Source organism: Girardinichthys multiradiatus, chromosome X (genome assembly GCF_021462225.1).
Source record: "Girardinichthys multiradiatus isolate DD_20200921_A chromosome X, DD_fGirMul_XY1, whole genome shotgun sequence".
Taxonomy (NCBI): domain Eukaryota; kingdom Metazoa; phylum Chordata; class Actinopteri; order Cyprinodontiformes; family Goodeidae; genus Girardinichthys; species Girardinichthys multiradiatus.
The window spans coordinates 39,367,581-39,386,406 of record NC_061817.1 but is presented as its reverse complement, the minus strand read 5'-3'; the positions used below and the strand labels follow the sequence as shown (position 1 = coordinate 39,386,406).

Here is an 18,826-nt window from a genome sequence, read left to right as displayed (position 1 = left end):
GTTGTTGGATCAGAACAATGAAGCTGCCCACGTTCTGGACAGTATCTGCACCCAGTACTTGGTCTGGGCTCCTTTTGCATTACTTTCTGCATCAGTGCAGCATGGCATGGAAGAGATCAGCTTGTGGTTCTGCTGAGGTGGTCAGTACACCCAGGTTGCTTTTGTTCAGGTCATCTGCACAGTTGGTTCTGATGTCTGTTTTTTGTCTGTGGTGCTGTGGGCTCACCACACCCCAGCGCCGTAGCAACCACTGGCCCTACATTTCTGGAGTCTCTGGATTCTGTCAGTCAGAATCAGTTTAGAGTTCCTAACAGTGCGATCAGAAACAAACTGATTGATGTCGACTTTTTATCCGTCAGAATTTGACATTCTGGACTGAGGTTCTTGTGTGCTGCTTGACCCAAAGGTGAAATCTTGAATATGATGAATAAGAGCAGATCTAGGTTAACATTTCCTCCATGCCAGGAGGCATCAGCGAGCTCAATGTTGCCTTATTGTGCACACAGACCCATCAATGAGCCCAGTTGTTATGGTGGTCTTCTGATCTACTTCCAGTGTGTTCATAATTTATGGTCATGCAAAATGGTGTAAATATACAAATAAATCTGTTAACATGAGACCTTTAGACTTTATAAAAACACTAGCAGTGGAATTATATTCATGATTTCTCAGTTTCAGGAAGTTCAATTAACACCTTTTAGAAGTGACTAATGGCCCCTTAATTAAGTTAGTGAATAATGCATAAAATACTGGTTTTATTTAACATGTGACTTTATTGCTTACTGTGCTGTAAATAAGTATGTGCTCCCTTCCAGATGAATCTAGTTTGTTTTCATCAGATCAGAAAAGACCTGAGTAAACACAGAAAGCTGTTTTTATCCTCATATTCAAACCTTTAGAATATTTTCACCCGATGAAAATTACTTGAGTTACTTTCTTATAGTATTATGAGACAGTAGCTCATTATGAGCTACTTTCTAATTGGACAATACCTCATAGTACCATGAAGCGGTATTTCATATTATAATGAGCCACTTTCTCCTGTTTATTAGATATGATCTCATTAATCCTACTAACCAGCCCTTCATGACTCAGCTGTTTAAATTTATTTTCTGGTCCATCAGCATGAGGTCTCCAACATTTGATGAAATAAACCATCAGAACAGATGAGAAATCTCACATTTTCCAACCTGAAACTGTTCTGTTCTTTACTCCATGAGCCACAAATTAAAAACGACTCCTTCAACCAGTCAATCAGCGCCCATCTGTTAGCAGGTTCGACTGAAGGTCAACGTGTCAGTTTCTGATGTTCGACTGAAGGTCAACGTGTCAGTTTCTGATGTCCTTTTCTTTTTACCAACATTTCTGCTTCACTCAGCAACACATCTCCTTAAATCTTAACTGCTTGGCCCATTTATAGACCTTTGAGAAAAGGGAATTATAAATAAAATATTTAAAATTGCCCTGATGGACCAACGACAATAAAAGCAGAGAAATCTTCGCCTGTAAACATCCAGGCAGCACAACTAAAACTTAATACAAGACTTAAAAACTAAAATAATTAAGACTCTTTATGACAGCAAAGTGTTCTCCAACACCTGAGTCAGATGAATGCCTTGATTACAGGCTTCTGCAGAGCTGATGGTGTGCTGAGGAGGTGAAGATGAAGGGATGCATCTAAAATCTGCAGGGTGGCAGCTCAAGAAGACTGGACCTCAACATCCCTACATGTGGACAGATCTTCACCAATTCATGACAGGATGAGCCTGAGCACCAAAGCATTAGACATACAATAGCTGGTTTCAACACTTCCCAGTAGCTGCAGATAAAATGAAGCGCTGCAGACATCTACTGTAGGTTTAATCTGGGAGCCATGTTGATCCATCTGACAGCAGGAGGTTCTGGACTAAAGCTCAGACCAAACCCAACTGTTCACTGGTAACTTCTTACCACTGCAGGACTTTCTCTTCCTCCCCGGCTCTCTTCTGTGGAGGTTTTGAAATCTGCAGCTGCTCTCAGATCAGATTTCATCATCAGAACAAGCAGCAGGTTCAGTACAATATAGACTTTATTAGTTCACTAAAGTTTAATATGAAATAAAAAGCAGATTGGCTTTAAATCATTCACAATTCAGTAATAATCGATATTCCAGGTTCATCATTTAACACAGGAAGTCCATCCTCCCTACAGCTGCTGCATCTTTACAAAATAAGAGCTGGAAACTCCCTCTCAGCGTTGATTATCGGGCTGAAAGCGATGTGATGCAGTCAGGCTGCACTGAGCGCGCTCACAGCAGCCAACGAACCCAGAACGCACACCAAGCCGTGAACTTACAAAAAAAAACAAAAAAAACAGGAGAAATCATGGTTCTTTGTGGTGTTGAGTAAACAGACAGACAGCAGGAGGCGCCAGAGTTCATTCCTATCAGAGTCCAGAACGATTTGAGTCCAGAAGAAGAGCGAAATCACCAGAACTGCTCGGGGAATGTTTCATATCATTTTATTGTTTTTAACTTTATTTTCTCATCATAGTAATGGAAAAATAGAACCTTTTACAAACGTCTTCAATTTCCTGAAATCTTTGAAACAAGCAAAAACGGTGAGTGACCCGTTCCCAACCCAAGTGCAGCGGGGAAATCAACGTGAAGCAGCTCACAGCACGCGCTTCCAGACCTTCAGCTATAACTATTCCCATTTGGCACTCGCTCCGCAGCACCGAGCTTTTACTCTGAAGGGCTTCAGTGCTGCTGCTGCCGGAGCGGGCGGAGCCGTTCGGCCGGCGTGTCTCCGTTTTAGTGCTCGGAAGAAGAAAAATAAGAGCAACAAAAATCTAAAGTTTTCCACAGAAGAAGTCCACAAAGTCGCTCGTTAATCTGATTCCACAAAAGTCTTCAGATTCCCCCCCTCCCCCTCCCCAAATGTTGGGGGAGGTGGAGGGTCTGTGACGTCATCGTGATGTCATACGAGGGGCCAGCTATACGGCGAGAGGGTGAAGAAGGGGTTTGTTTCTTTAAGGGGGAGTCAGTCTAGTCCACAGGCGTCCAGGAGGAAGGAGGAGGAGGAGGAGGAGGAAGAGGGGGTCGCCAGCTGGAACTGAAGGTGGTGTGATGTCATCATCTCTCGCGCTCACACAGACACTCATCTCACTTCACTTCTTCTGCTACAGCCAACGCCGCGACAGACAGAAGAGTTCATTCCAGACGATTCACTGATCTCACGTCGCTCTGAGTCCGGACCGCAGCGATCTGCAAACAACAAAACCAGAATCAGGAAACAAGAGGACAGGCTGGTCCATGATGTGCAGCCAATCAGGCCAGAGGTCCAATAGAAACACAGCTGAACTCAGAACACCCCTTTCAACTTCAGTCACCATGAACTTTGACCCCAGCACATCACAGTAGTAGAAAAATAAACATGGAGCCTAATTTCAACGTGGATTTTATTCTGTTGGTTTTATCACACCACATCCCTGTTTGGACCAGTTCCCCTGAACTTAGACTGCTGTATAGAAACGTGGTTCTTCTGGTTCACGGGTCAGAATCTGTTGTCATATTCTATTCCGTCTGGCTCCCCCTGTGGTAACAGTAATGAACTGCACCCACAGAGGACAGAGATGGTTGTGGACCATCTAAGCAGAACATTTGGATCTTAATTCCCTGAACAAATGCAGTTGGCACTTTAGCAATTTCTTGCTGCAGTGCATCATGGGCCTTGTAGTTTTGTCTCAATAAAACCAGAATTCCTCAAGCAGGACAAAAGCTGCCAGTGAATTAATGAAGATTGAAAAAAATGAACCAAAGTAGAGATGTAAGATGCTGGTGCAGAGTATCTGGGCATTGTCAGAACTTTAGGCTTGAAGAGCGGTTCTGAAATCTTTTTACAGCTGTTTTAGATACAGCAGCAACTGCAGATAGATTGACTCAACAACAGGAGTAAATAGTTTGGGCCGATCTTTAGTTAGTCGGCCCATTTAAACAACGAGACTTCCAGCTTCATGGCAGATAGTTAAAAGGTGACTGAGATCTTTCCAACATGTCCCTGCAGAATGGTCCAACTGTTCCTATGTGCTGAGGGTTAGGGTTAGGGTTTGACATCGCTCAGAGATCAGGGTGTTGGACCTCACCAGGCTTGGCTCTTGAGCTTGCGCAGCTCCTTGGTTGCCCAGGTGGCCAGCGTCTTGGTCTTGACGATTTTGGAGCGTCTGCCCTCTGTCAGAAGATCGTTAATGAGCGGACGCATCTCCACCAGCTGATTCATATCCTTACCGAAGGCGGTGCAAAGGTCTCTGCAGACACATATGAACACACATAAACACACTGAAAGCAGGAGCAGTGGGCCTGAGCTGCAGAAGGTTACTGGTCTCAGAAGCTGTGGTTAAGTTGTGCATCACAAAGTCAGCGTGGTGCATGATTTCTCCTCATGGACCAAACTCACACATTAGGAGGATCATGTCGTTTTTCTGCTCTAGCTGTGAGAAACCTGAAGCAGGGCCATTCTTACCCGATGAGTCCAGCAGCGTTGGCCACCACTCCATCAGAGTGGTCCTCATCCTCAGCGATGTGGTGGATGAAAGAGAGGATGAACTCCACGCGAGGCTGGACCAGCATCACATCAGCTGTAGAGGAGAAACAGGTAAGCATGAGGAGGCAGACTGGGTTTTCAAAGTTAAACTCAGGTTAAAATTCGTCTGTTGGGTCCCGCAAAACCAGGAAGCCGTTTTATTTTGGCCGGAGCCAGAAGCTTCCTGGGTGATAAAGACCCAGGTTTCTCTGCGACGTCGTAAAATCCTCCTGTTGGCCTGCAGACAGGAGGAGGAACCGACGTCGCCACTGATCAGAGACAGAGGAAGTGTTTGTCTTACGGTGGACGTTCTCCTGGTCTCCCTTCAGACCCTGGATGATCCCGGTGTAGGCCTCCAGGCAGCCTTCTCTCAGCTCGTTCAGGTAGTCCACCATGTCGTAGTCTGTCTGGAAGAGTTCACAGAACCACCCGGTCTGAGTCTTTCAGATTATTTTAAGAAAGAGCTCTTCACATTCAGCCACAACACCGCAGACAAAAACACGTCAGTATAAAATACACTGCTCTAAAAACTAAAGGAAACACTCAAATAACATCCTAGATCTGAATGAATGAAATATTCTCATTAAATACTTTGTTCTGTATAAAGTTAAATGTTCTGACAACAAAATCACACAAAAATCATCAATGGAAATCAAATTTATGAACCAAAGGAGACCTGGATTTGGAGTCACACACAAAATTAAAGTGTAAAAACTCACTACAGGCTGATCCAACTTTGATGTAATGTCCTTAAAACAAGTCAAAATGAGGCTCAGTATTGTGTGTGACCTCCATGTGTCTGTATGACCTCCCTACAACATCTGGAGATGCTCCTGATGAGACGGTGGATGGTCTCCTGAGGGATCTCCTCCCAGACCTGGCCCTCCAAAGAAATGTCACCCCACACCATTACTGACCCACTACCAAACCAGTCATGCTGAAGGATGTTGCAGGCAGCAGATCTCTCTCCACGGTGTCTCCAGACTCTGTCATGTCTGTCACATGTGCTCAGTGTGAACCTGCTTTCATCTGTGAAGACCACAGGGCGCCAGTGGAGAATTTACCAATCCTGGTGTTCTCTGGCAAATGCCAAGCGTCCTGCACGGTGTTGGGCTGTGAACACAACCCCCATTTGTGGACGTCAGGCCCTCATACCATCCTCATGGAGTCGGTTTCTAACCGTTTGTGCAGACACATGCACATTTGTGGCCTGCTGGAGGTCATTTTGCAGGGCTCTGGCAGTACTCCTCCTGATCCTCCTTGCACAAAGGTGGAGGTAGCGGTCCTGCTGCTGGGTTGTTGCCCTCCTACGGCCTCCTCCACGTCTCCTGGTGTACTGGCCTGTCTCCTGGTAGCGCCTCCAGGCTCTGGACACTACGCTGACAGACACAGCAAACCTTCTTGCCACAGCTGGCATTGATGTGCCATCCTGGATGAGCTGCACTACCTGAGCCACTTGTGTGGGTTGTAGAGTCCGTCTCATGTTACCACGAGTGCAGCAATTAAACCACTGAATGTCATCAGCATAAACCAGCTGTAGGAGACGCCATAGAAAGACTAAATAAAAGCTGCTGGAGGACATGTTGAAGGCAGAATAGTGATGGACCCAGTAGAGACTTGGGTTTAAAGAAGAGTTCCACTTCACCGTGGTCCTGCAGGTATGAACTCACAATCTGAGACAGGGTCACTTGTGAGGAAGAACCTCCTGAGCTTACCTTGTCCACCTGAGCCTGGGAGGCCTGCTGCAGGGTGTCCAGAACAATGTCCAGGTACTTCTTAAACTCTCCTCCAATGGCCAGAGCGATATCTCCGAACGCACAGAGGATCTGAGGCTTCACTGAGCGGTGGACGTTCTCGTTCTGAAAACAGACACATGGAATGAGCCGGGTTCTTCAGGACAGAGAAGGTTTTACAGCAATGAGAGAGCACAGAGAGCAGACCACATGGTGTGTGCTGAAAATACCCAGTTAGACCAGGTCTGTAAGATCATCTGAAAATGATCTTCAGCTTCGAGCATCAACAAGCTGCAGGTTTCAATCTAAAACCCGTAAAAAAAACAGACCTTTGAGGAAGTTCTGTTGATGCAGGAGCTGCAGGAACAGTGTGGAGGTCTCAGATAAATGTGGTAGGTTTACATCACAGTCAGAGTGGTGCATGGTTTATCATCACAGACCAGCTATCAGTGCATCAGTAAAAAACCAGGAAGATCCTGGTGTTCCTCACCCCCAGGTTCTCCAGGAGAAGCTGCATGATCTCGTCACAGTAAGGCAGGATGTTGGATTGAAGAGCTCTGCAGAGGTCACACACCAGACCCACCGCAGCGAGACACACCTGCAGCAACACACACACATTGTAACAATTCAACAACTGTTTCCACACCGCGTCAATCAACCAGAGACTGAAAGCAACTGGTTTCAGATCCTGGAAAACCCAATTTTCTTCCCAGTCATTAAATGCATCAAGACTAAGAAAACAATTAATTAACAACGTATGAATTAAACCATCAGAATTTACTTTGAGTTCAGTAAAACTTGGAGACAAAAGCTTTGATGCATAAATGGAGACAATCTGCCAATTCCTTCATGTTCTGATGGATCTACTCATTTTTGTTCGTGTCTGAGTTCTTCATTTAGATTAGCGCTTTATAGACACAGCAGGTCCAGTTTTAAACATCTCGGAGGGTAAAATGTGACGCATCAAATAAAGGATGTAATTAAATCTAATCTTTATGACTTTATAAAGTCTCCACCCAGATGGGAAAATAAAAACAGACCTGATACTCGGCGTAGTTCTTCAGTCCGATGGCCAGGAAAGGCTTGAAGGCATCCATGTATTTCTGGAAGTCGCTTCCCAGAACTGAAACGAGCATCAGAGACACGGTGAGCTCCAACCAAAGCCACCTGGAAAAACAAGACGCTGCAACGACCCAGCGGGTTCGTACCTTCTACCAGCGTGGAGACGGCCATCAGAGCGTCCTCCTGAACGCCTCCGGACCCCGCGGTGCTCTGGAACATCCTCAGCAGAGATGCCATCACCACATCCGAGATCTGCAGGGCGTCCTGGTGCTGAACCTTCCGGAGAACGTTCTGCAGGGGAACCGGAAATGTTCAGTAGACCTTCAAAATAAAAGCGTGACTGTATGAGTTCAGGGGTGAAGTCTCACCTGAAGTGTGGCGCAAAGCAGCGACTGCAGGTCATTGAACTGGATCCGGTCCGAGGTGCTCTGGATATGAGACTGCACACAGGAAGACAGCATCACCCAGGACATCCTTTCAAATTAAAAGCTGCAGTGTTGAATGCCTCTGGTGTTCCAATCATGGTGACTCACCTCCATCTGCAGGACCTGCTGCAGCCGCTCCATGATCACCAGCGTGGTCTTCTGGACTGCAGGGTAGCAGTCTTTGGCACTGTTCTTCACGATCTCCATCAGAGCTTCATAGGCAGCTGAACGCAGGTTGTTCTGGTGGCCGTCGGGCCTGAGGGGGCGGAAGCACGGCAGAGAGACACCTTAAAGGAGAATCCCCTTCTAAACTTGTGAGCTTAGCTGCTCTGACAGGCTTCATGTGGACTTTCTGCTGCAGAAAGTCTCCATGGAGAATTAATCTATAGAACAAATTCAGTCACATTTCCTGCATTAAAGAACCCAAACCCAACCAGGGATGGATGCTGTCAGTCCTGTCCTGCTCCATATATCATCAGAACGCTAGAAGATGTGTCTTCAGACTGAAAACACCCCAGATTCCATGGACTGTCTGTATTCCCACACTTCTTCATTCTGCTGAAGCTCTGAACCCACAGTTCTGTTCAGGTTCTCAGAACTAAAGGCAGTAAGATAAAACTTACTGTATCTTCAGAAACAGGAAGTGGCCACAGAGCAGATATACAGTCAGCTGAAACCTGGAGCAGAGCCGGTTCCTACCTGTCGGTGGTCTCCAGGAGCTTCTGGACAATGATTTCAAAGGACGAGGACAGGCAGTAGGTGCTGGGCTCCTCCTGGTCCTCTGCAGCATCGGTTGCTTCATACGCCGCCTCAGCCAGAGACGAGAAGGCCTGATGGAGGACAGTGTGTTTCAGTTAATTATGGAGTGTTCATGGCAGAAGATAAACCCAGCATCAGGTCTTCTGAAGAAGCTTTGTCCTCCTGCTTCAGCTTCAAGCTGAATAATCATTTCTGTGTGAACCAAGCATGTGGTGCTTTTCCAGGTGTTTCCTGTTCCTACTGCTGAAGTTTCCAGATGAAATGCCAGAGTGACTCGAGTTGTCTTCTAGCTGTGTGGACCTTCCCTTCTCATCGGGCAGAACTTTCTCTTTTTATCTTTTCTAGTGCTCCTCTGTCATGTGGGGTCCAGCAAGGCTCGATTCTTGTCCCCTCCTTTAGTTTCTCTATTTGTTGCAGCTTGGAGCTGTTGTAGCTCAGCACCAGTTATCCTCCCACTGCGCTGCTGATGATCCACTGGTCTCTGAAGCCAGACAGAACGGCTCTGCTGAATGTAACTGGTGGACTGAAACTGGCCGTTTGATGAAGGGAACGTTTTATTTTTTAGATGAATTTATTCCAAAAATGATTTTAGGTTGATATTAAACTGTTAAATAGTCCCTGATTCCCGGCTCTCACAAGGAATGTTGCTTTTCTGGTTTAAAGCAAACTAATTAAGATTATTTTGAACATCTGTGTTAATGCTGTACGGTGGGACTTTTACTGCAGATTATTCCACCATCAGAACCTCCAGCAGGTCCAGAACCAAAAGGTTTGTCAGCTCAGTTTTTAATCAAATAAAGATTCTGGTCCCGATTTCGGATCAGCAGCACAGAAACTAAAAGGTTCCCAGCAACCCTGTAGGGTCTGCAGCTCTCTGTGGGAATGTATGTAAATTATTTTTCCCTGAACCACACTGTTGGACCGCTGTTAAAGAAAAACATGTTAGCTTGGAGATTGGATCAGAACCCGCCCGTGCACAGGCCCTTCACCTCACCCAGCAGACGTTGGAGGCCACCCTGGGCTCGGCACCCAGGCCCTCAATCAGACACTGCAGCAGGGGGGCCAGGTAGACTTCGTTGATGGCAGCTTCTGGCTGCAGCTCGCAGATCCGGCCCATGGTCCACGCCGTGGTGTCCCTCACCACCACGCTGGGGTCTTTCATCAGCTCAATCAGTGTGGGCATAGCCTGTAGGGAGCAGCGTGGTCAGAGACTCGCTTCTACAAGATCAGGTGAACTTCTTGCAACAGCGGCTCACCTGTATGACAAGTGGTTTGAGCTGATTCAGGTCGGGCCCTTCCAGAATGGAGCCAAAGGCCATGATGGAGGCGTCTCGGTACCGCCAGTCTGGGTTTTTGATGTTCTCCTTGATGAAGGGCAGAACGTGGGGAACCACATCGTCTTCGCAACAGGTGGCCAGCAGCATCAGACACACGCCTGCAGCCTTGCAGGGGTTCCAGTCATCGTCGTCATCGTTCTCGTCCTGCAGACACATGAACGGTCACACACAGACTCGCACTGAGCGCGTGCAGACAGAGCAACGGGTACAGCACCTGTTTGGCCAGGGTCTGGGTCAGGATGGGGACTAGGTACTGCAGCGCTCCTTTCGCGTAGAACTTACTGGTGTGCTCAGGGGGGCGTCCCTGCTCCGAGGCCTGCCATTGGCCAAGAGGAAACAGGAAGAGATGATCAGAGAAACGGAAATTGACAGAGTGTCCAAAAAAGACCTGAAACACACCTCTGAGGCCTCGATGGCCAGGTCCATCTCCTCATCACAGACGTTCGACCAGAACTCGATACCCTGCAGAGCCACCTCATCGATGTCGCTCTTCATCGCCTCGATGGTGATCTGAACCAGAAGAGCACATCAGAGGTCAACTTAACCTCATTTAGAAATGTTTCTGCTCCGAACCACCAGAGCTAACTGCTGCTGTGGCTCCAACATTAAACCTGAGGAGGGGCGTCAACCATCTCAGGAGCAAACAACGAATTACTTGAATAATGTCTGACCGACAGATCCTGAATTTTCTTCCAACTTAAACACATCTAGCAGGCGTCCACAATGTTGCAAAGACAACAGATTTTCTCTGTTCTCAGACTTTTGTCAAATTCAAACCATCATTATGAGTTTATGGGAGATGTTTCTGCAGTGGTCAGACTTTAAATATATAAGCTGGAGGGACAGGAAGGAGATGATGTTTAGACAATATTAAGTCCAGTAATACAGTCCGATATTTCCTTTTCCAATTTATCTGGACCCGATAAATACTGAAATGAAACTCCAGAGTTCTCCAGACTGCAGGGGGCCTCATCTGTGATGCCAACAAGGTTTATTTTTATTGATAAAAGCAGGTCTTCAGTATGTCAAAAACAGCACCCCTAGTGGAAACATGGGTTCACACCAGGAGGAGTTGGCAGATCCAGAACTCAGCCACAGGTTCAACGCTGAAGGACTAAACCAGAGGTAATAATTTCTCTCATTTACTGTAATATTTAATGAGCAGACAGAGCTGTAGACTGGACCTTATTCTGGTAACGCCAGGCAGAAGTTCATGCTTCCTAAATCAGCTCCAATGTTTTTGGAGACACCCGATTATCCATAATTATTTACCAGGACTCTTCAACACAGTAACCAGCAGATTACTCAAAGGTTCTCCAGCAGAAGCCCACACATCTCCATCTCCTGAGTGGTCACGTGAACCCAGATCATCCCTCTCAGCAGGGGACAGTCATGAGTCAGTGTCCTTCAATTAAAGCTCAGGTCAAACTAAAGAACAGAGCTGAGGGATGTCAAAAGTCAAATCTGCACATTCCTGAAAGAAACATGTAATGTTGCTGAATTCTACAAAAACCAGATATGATGAAAGGTTCTGAACTATGAACAACAGACCTGAATACATCAGTCCTACAGTGAACCATGGTGGTGGCAGCATCATGATGTGGGACAGAAAATCTAGTCAGAGGACGATGGATGGAGCCAAATCCTGGTCAATCCTGGAGGAAACCCTGTTAGAGGCTGCAGAAGACCTCCGACTGGAGTGGACCTTCCAGCAGGACAACTAGGAATCTTTCTCCTTCCACTACTTTGTGTTGGACATGAAATCTTAATCAAACACCCTGAAGTTTGTGGTTGGATGGAGGCATCCTGCAGGGATGTTACTGTTTCAGTCTGGCTGCTGCTTTCTCATCCAGATCCGATCTCTCATCCTGTCCAGTTAACGCTTAACAACATAATCCTGAAGTTTGACCCAAACCAATCAATCCTTGTATTTGGTTTATTCTAGTTCCTCTCTTAATCAGCGCCTGTTTTAAAAAGCCAGAGGACGAAGAGTTTCGGACCAGATCTGTCGAGGTTTCTTACCGCAAACAAGGCGGGGCCCATGTACGTCTCCATGTACTGATAATACAGGGACATGATCTTCACCAGGTTCTGCAGGGCTGCCACGCGCACCTGAGTACAGGAAGAGGAGATGGGAGGAGTTAAAGACGGATCAGCTGAACAGGAGCTTTACCGGGTCGTGATAGGACTCACTCTGGTGTCGGGACACTGGGTCGCTTCACAGACCACCTGCATGATGAAGTGTCTCTCCGTCTGAAAACACACACAGGTCAACTCAGCATCCTGCTTTGCTGCTCATACACCTCTACACTGAAAATCAGCCGTGTCCCTGATCGCTGGTTCTGGTTCTGCACCTCTTTGTCGAAGTTGGCTCTGGTGAACTCCAGCGAGTTGAGCAGCGCGTTGGTGGCGGCCAGCTTCACATTGTTGCTGGGCTCCTCCTTCCTCATGCCCTGGATGATGGCCGTCAGGATCTGATTGGCGGTCTCCTGCAGCTGCTCGGGATCCTACGGAAATACATCACAGCAACATTCAGACATTGGATCCGTTCAGAACCGCCAGAACGATCAGGACCGGATGGCTGCTTCTGACCTCAGTCTGACATATGCCACCAAACAGCACAAACCCAGATTCAACTTTCAAATACATCACCAAGGTTTCTGTGACTCTCATTTTTAAGGCCTAAAACCTCAACAGTTTGAGACGTTGCAGAAACCGTGACCTTCAGGTGACGGCGGTGCATCCTCAATCTTAGAGGATTGCAGATATAAACCAATCATCTACATAATCACAGTGGACCCATCAAACACTCCCTAAACCTGAGGAAACTGGTTCTGCAGAAAAGATGTTGCTAACGCATCTAGCTTCTCTTCTGGGTCAGCTCAGTTATTGAAAGGTCCTGCCTTCAGGGTCTCTGTACCTGTAACACATTAACCTGAGAAGGTAAAGAGGTGGTCAAGTTTTATTATGCCAAAAACAGCTTCATTAATAAAACATTGCAGTCATGGAAATGATGTTTCCTTGAAGCAACATGATGGTGGGATCCAGTTAGTGCCAGTAAGGAAAAGACCACCAGGAACCAACAGCTGCCTGATGTGATCTCAATGTGTGCTACCACTCACAATGTCCTGGCAGATGTATCCAATGGCCTCCAGCGTGGACTCCTTCATGTGCTCGGTGCTGGATGGGTCCGTGACGTTGGCTACCAGCTGCGGGATCAGCTCGGGCCACTGGTTTACGGGAATCTCTGCACAGGCGATGCCAGCAACACACTGCGAAGCCGAGCTGGGCCGGTACGTCTCTGTGCCCAGAGTTTGTAGAACCTGCCGGACATAGATCAGGGTTAGTGGGAGAACTTCCAGCAGATCTGAAGAGGGTCGGCGAGTACTTACGTAGTTCTTGATCTCGCGGCGAGCGTTGGTGTCTATAGCCAGCCATCTCTGCTGGTACTGCGATTTCACATCAGGGTCTTTGGAGGTCAGAGAGTTCTTCACCTGCAGACCTGCAGCCACTCGAGCCACCTGCGTGTTGCCGGGGTTTGCTAGCACCTTGGACAGCTCCACCAGGAAGGTGGGCTGGAGGAGAAACAGAGGGAACCAGCTGAGTCAACATGTTCTGCTTCCTAAATGACCTTTAAATGTCAGAGCAAGGAAAATATCCTTGAATAAATGTGTCACAGCATGTTAACCCGCTGGGTCAGTTTGTCAGAATGAGTGTTTCACTCATGTTGGTTTTTATTCTGTGTTCAAAATGCAAAAAGGCCTTCCCTAAATAACGTCGAACGTTTTAAGACGTGAATTTGAACACATTCTTAAGACTTTTTTTTTTTTTTTGCAAATAAACCACTGAAATAGAACAATTCAGCACCTTCCTTTTACTCTAGTATATAATCTGTGATTATTTAAAACTTTAGTCAGAGTTAAGCAGAGAGTTTCTGGTTTTCTCTGAGGTCTGATCTGCACCGATTATGAGTTCAACAATGTACAGCTGCAGGTTCTGCCAAAAATAGAGTAGTTTAGCCTGATTTTTATTGAACTGTGAAGTGCATCACACTGCATGCTGCTGGTTGGTGCGTTTACAGCCAGAAGATGGTGGGAGTTCATAGATCAATGATAGTTTAATGAACAGCGAGGAAAGCATCTAACCTGCTTATCACTGATCAAAGTTGATCCTTGGAAAGTTGGTAGACTCTGATCTCTGGCCAACTGTGCTTTGAAAATACTCAGTGACCCACAATGCACTGGGAATTTCTGACTTCATGTTTGTGCTAGCATGTCAAGCAGTCCTAATCCTTCCTGAATCTGCTCCACACCCTCAGATCATACAACAGTTCAACAGTGTGACCCAACTGGAGGTCGAGTCTTGTTCTAAACACCAGAAACTGAAATCAATGAGTCCACAGGAGCCTGAAGCAGAAACTAAAACCTTTAATGTTCAAACAGCAGGATGGAGACAGAGATCTTTAGCCCTGATTATCAGCACCAGAGGGCAGCATATTTGCAGCTTTGTTTTAATCAGGTCTGTAGTGACTGCTGGCAGGTTTCATCCAATAAGCCAGATTTTGTGTGATTTTCTTCCACGAATCAACTCTGAAGCTGCTGGAGATGTTAGGATTTCTGATCCCAACTACCTGAAGTCCTCCACTCTATAAACATAACGTACATTTGTAGCGTTTAGTCAGTAAGACGACTGGTAACCTTCAACTATTCACACAGAAACTAAACGTCTGCTGGTCAGAACATGATTGAAGCCTGATGGAGTCCTTACTGCTGTAGACTACACGAAGCAGGCGACACATGAAGAAAAGCAGTCAGTGAGCATTAAGCCATAAATCCCCACATGCTTTATCTCCTGTCATAATGCACACCGCATATAAACTCAAATATCCCAGCAGCATTCTGGGACTGAACTTTACTTTCTCTGCAGGAGGCGCCACCTGCTGGCCAAAGGAAGCACACTAAAAGGAAACGGTGCCAATTTAAGATGAATAAAGTCACAGCCTGGACAATAGAGCCAATCAGGCCACCCAATCATCTCACTGTAAACGTCTCAGTGTGACTAAAGATTTCAGTGATCCATTTAGATCTGTGCAGGGTTCTGGACCAGCTAAGAGCAGAGTTATGTCACCTCCTCCATCATCACATCCATGAGATACTAATAATAGTTCTATTGGAGTTACTTTTGCTGTTAAATTATTCACTTAGACAACAAACTTACTAGCAGAGCCTGATAACCTTCTGGACCTACGGAAGGTTTATTTTTAGCTTCAAGAAGATAAGACGAGGAACCTGGATTCTCATATGTAAAACTTGGACCAATTAAAGCAAATTCCATGTTTTTCCTGTACTTTGAGACTGTGAAGAAACCTGGTGTAATTGTTAGGAGAGATTGCTAAGATCATTCACAAACCTGTTTTTAATCCGCTGGGATTTGTTGGATGATTCTTTAGAATGATCGAAACCCACTAATTGACTTTCAAACAGTGTGTGTAATAAGATGCTGGTCCCTGTTAGTGTAACTGGGCTCACTGTGGCTAAATGAGTGTGTAGATGTGTGTTACAGGAGAGAGAGATGCAGGTCTAGTTTCAGCTTCCCAGAGCTCCTCGCCCTCTACCTGCAGGACCTCCACCTCCTCCACAAAGCGCCCTAGTACTAACCAGGTTCTCTATCGCCGCCTGCTCCAGAAACTTCTGCGCCGCCTCCAGTTCATGCCGATCTGAGGACAGAGAGGAAGAAGTTATTCTTGAGGAGCAGTTGATATCTAACTGTGCTCTTGGACCGTAGCAGGTCCTTGTAGACAGGTTCAGATCGGGTTCATCGTTTGGAGATGCTGCCCAACTGAAGACCAGAGAGGTGCTAATGTTCACTGAGTGGTGAGGAAAACATGGAGAAGCAGTAGCAGAGAGGGACATGTGGGCCAAGCAGTGCAGATTCTGGATTTCCCTCCTTGACATGTGACCCTGCCTTATATTAGTGGAAGATGATTGATGAAAGGAGATTTTTGTATTATGTGAACTGAAGTTACACTTCTGTGTTTTCACCAGTAAAGTTGACACAAACCCTGAAACAAAAGCATCTATTCGGTGTAAAATAGGCTCATAACCTTTTAGAGAAATGCAATAATGCAAATGTAAGAACAATGTGATTTACAATAAATATACGCATACATAAAACAGTGTTAACATCTTTTTGCTTTGAGTTCAATGCAAACACAGACCCCAGATAGCGTTTGATTTATTCAGCTACTGGAAGAACTCATTTCCATCTCAACACAAACTGTTTAACTACAGTCTGATGGCATTAGAGCTTAAATGCATGGCTGCTAATATTAATTGCAGCTCAAGCAGTTCTGTGCAATACTAATATAATATGTAGTCATGTTGTAATAACAATAAATCTGTGATAATCAGTGTAAAACAATACTTTAGCCCAGGTTTGATCCGTTTCAGTGATGTAATTTTCAGACCCCATGGAGAAAAAATACACGCCATCTCTCATTTTGCAAAGAGCATAAAGGGTTTATTAATCGTATCTCTAGATTGGATTGTTTTATGGTGAATTAACAGCCTCTAAAATACTACAGAACTGAGTTTTCCAGAATCTGCCCATAATGTCAAAAGGTTCTGAACAGTGCAACGTTTTCACATGTGACATGATCCAAGGTGGTCTACATGCCAAACAAGTGATGAAGTTACCATTCTCAGCAGTTTTACAGGTCATTGATTTAATAATTGAGTCTAGGTTTGATCAGTTTAAATATTTCTTTTTTCAAGATGGACGCCATCTAAATGGACTTCTGGTTTGAATGCAAAAACACAACAACACAGAATTCAAACTTATTAAAAGTTTACAAAGAAAAAACTGAGACTAGAATGTGGTACACGGAGTTAACATTCTAACAAACTGATTTCTACCTGATGTGTTTGTTTGGAATGGACCAGCCCAAGGTTCATGTATTTACTTCTTACCTGACCCAAGGTGGTCTAGTTAAAGCCTTTACAGCTGCAGCTGAGAAGCTGTGTTTTAAAAAACATTTATTGTACAATAACTCAGTCCAGATTTGATTAATTTCTTGTGGATTTGGAGCCAAAGCTACTCTAAGTTTGTGCAGACTCCCTAAAAACAGTCAAACAGCCTTTTAATCCGCAGTTAAGAATCAGATGCCAGCTTCGATGCAGTCTAAACTCTCGTGAAACGGCTCAGCAGCGGATCCACATTTGAGTGGTCCATTTCCACGCCGTCACGTTTCCACGCAGGAACAGCCCGCTCTGCAGTAGAAACCCGCCGAGGATCTAACATGTGTGTTAGCTGCTAAAGCTAGCCGCTGACCGGAACACGAACGGTTCCGGGGACGGGAGTCGGTACAACTGGAAAAAACGGCTCTAAGTTTAGCGTTAACAACCCAGAACATCCAACACATTAACCTAGAACAGTTCTTCCTTTCTGTTTCAGTTCTGGACACTGAACCGGAGAAGGAGGCCGACGGTGTAAGTCAGCCGCGCTAATAGGCTAACAGAGAGGCTGCACTGGGCATGGGCAGGGTCGGGGTCCGGTTCAGCCTCCCCCACCTGCCACATCACCCCTCGAGTGACCTGGACACCATAATTATGCTCTCTTGTTATTTTCAGACTGGGTCAGAACACCCTGGTTGGTTTATATTATCCTAAGATAGTGCCTAAAGTCCGACCAGAGTGCGGAGTCACTCGCCGCGACAGGCCTCAGTTAGCTCACTTAGCATTAGGAGCTAATAGCTCCTTCCGCCCTTAGATAAGCCTTCTCTCGCTACTCCACCACCACCCCTCCGTCGGTACCGAACAGAGAGCCCCAGGGCCGACTGGATAAACCGATCCAACCTGGTACTTACCCGGAGAGACGGTTTTTTCCAGGATAGTGATGAGCTCCATCCTGTGGCCCGGCTGCTCCTACTGCTGCTGCTGCCGACGCTCTTCACTTCGTCAGGTTTGATAACAACGAAGGATCTGGTTCCTTGGAGCCCAGTCTGAGGCAGCCACAGAGCAGGTTCGGCTGGGCTCGGTTAGATTCGTTTGGGATTTACTCGGACGATGCAGGAAACGTTGACGGCCGCAGCTCGCAGAAACGCCGCCCGTTCGCGAGGGAAAGGAGCGCGCGGTTCTCTCACGCGGAGGGATATCACGCACTGACGTAAGTACGGCGTCACAATCACTTCTTTAGTCGCGGACTCATATAGCAGGATGAGAACATTAGCGCCACCTCCCGCTGCGGAGGGTGTATCATCCAACAGAAGTGGTATCACTGGGACTGCCGTGTGGAGCTCTTGATCATTGATCTGTACTCAGATATATGCTATACTAAAACAAGCTAATCACACATGTTTCTGTATTTTGTGCTTTCAAACACTGCAGCTACCTGCTGATTAAATGAGTCTGTTTAGTAGTATATATGTAGTCTGTGTGTTAGAGTGAGAAAGATTTGACAAGATACAAACGGAAATTTGAAGAAGATAAATTTTCCTGAAACTATTGTCAGATAATCTGAGTAGATACAAAAAAAAAAATTTCATTTAAAAACTCAATCCAGACCAACATGACCCTATGTGAAAAAGTAACTGTTCCCTAACCATAATAACTAGTTATTTATGAGTCTTTTCTATTACTGTGGAGGAATTCTGACCAACTCTGCTTTGAAGAATTGTTTTAATTCAGCATCACTGGAGGGTTTTCGTGCATAAACGACCTGTTTAAGGTCATGCCACAGCATCTCTATCAAATGGATGTCCAGACTTTGACTAGGCCTCTCCAAAAACTTCATCCATCCATTTTAGGATTTTAGGAGATAGGCACCAGCAGGGAAGCTGGTGCCTATCTCCAGCAGTCTATGGGCGAGACGTGAGGTGCATCCTAGACAAGTCGCCAATCCATCGCAGGGCAACATAGAGACACACAGGACAAACAACCATGTGCAAAACCCAT

At 46.0% G+C, this 18,826-nt stretch overlaps 1 protein-coding gene, 1 long non-coding RNA gene and 1 other non-coding gene across 3 annotated transcripts; 1 reads left to right on the top strand and 2 right to left on the bottom strand.

The window, feature by feature from the left end:
- The first annotated feature begins 788 nt into the window (after positions 1-788).
- On the top strand, positions 789-2,813 carry LOC124862992. Its single transcript, XR_007037047.1, has 2 exons — positions 789-1,287; positions 1,321-2,813. It is a non-coding gene; the product is annotated as an uncharacterized LOC124862992 (long non-coding RNA).
- On the bottom strand, positions 2,483-17,992 carry LOC124862990 (importin subunit beta-1). Its single transcript, XM_047357218.1, has 22 exons — positions 17,740-17,992; positions 15,533-15,591; positions 13,268-13,450; positions 12,998-13,198; positions 12,230-12,382; positions 12,069-12,128; positions 11,898-11,987; positions 10,275-10,385; positions 10,090-10,191; positions 9,795-10,019; positions 9,533-9,724; positions 8,479-8,609; positions 7,888-8,035; positions 7,723-7,794; positions 7,501-7,645; positions 7,333-7,415; positions 6,783-6,890; positions 6,275-6,418; positions 4,861-4,966; positions 4,500-4,614; positions 4,123-4,284; positions 2,483-3,244 (listed from the first exon to the last, which is right to left on the bottom strand). Coding segments are annotated over exons 1-22 (2,631 nt in total). The 5' UTR covers positions 17,780-17,992; the 3' UTR covers positions 2,483-3,243.
- LOC124863620 lies at positions 4,685-4,825 on the bottom strand. Its single transcript, XR_007037176.1, has one exon. It is a non-coding gene; the product is annotated as a small nucleolar RNA SNORA79 (small nucleolar RNA).
- Positions 17,993-18,826: the final 834 nt, after the last annotated feature.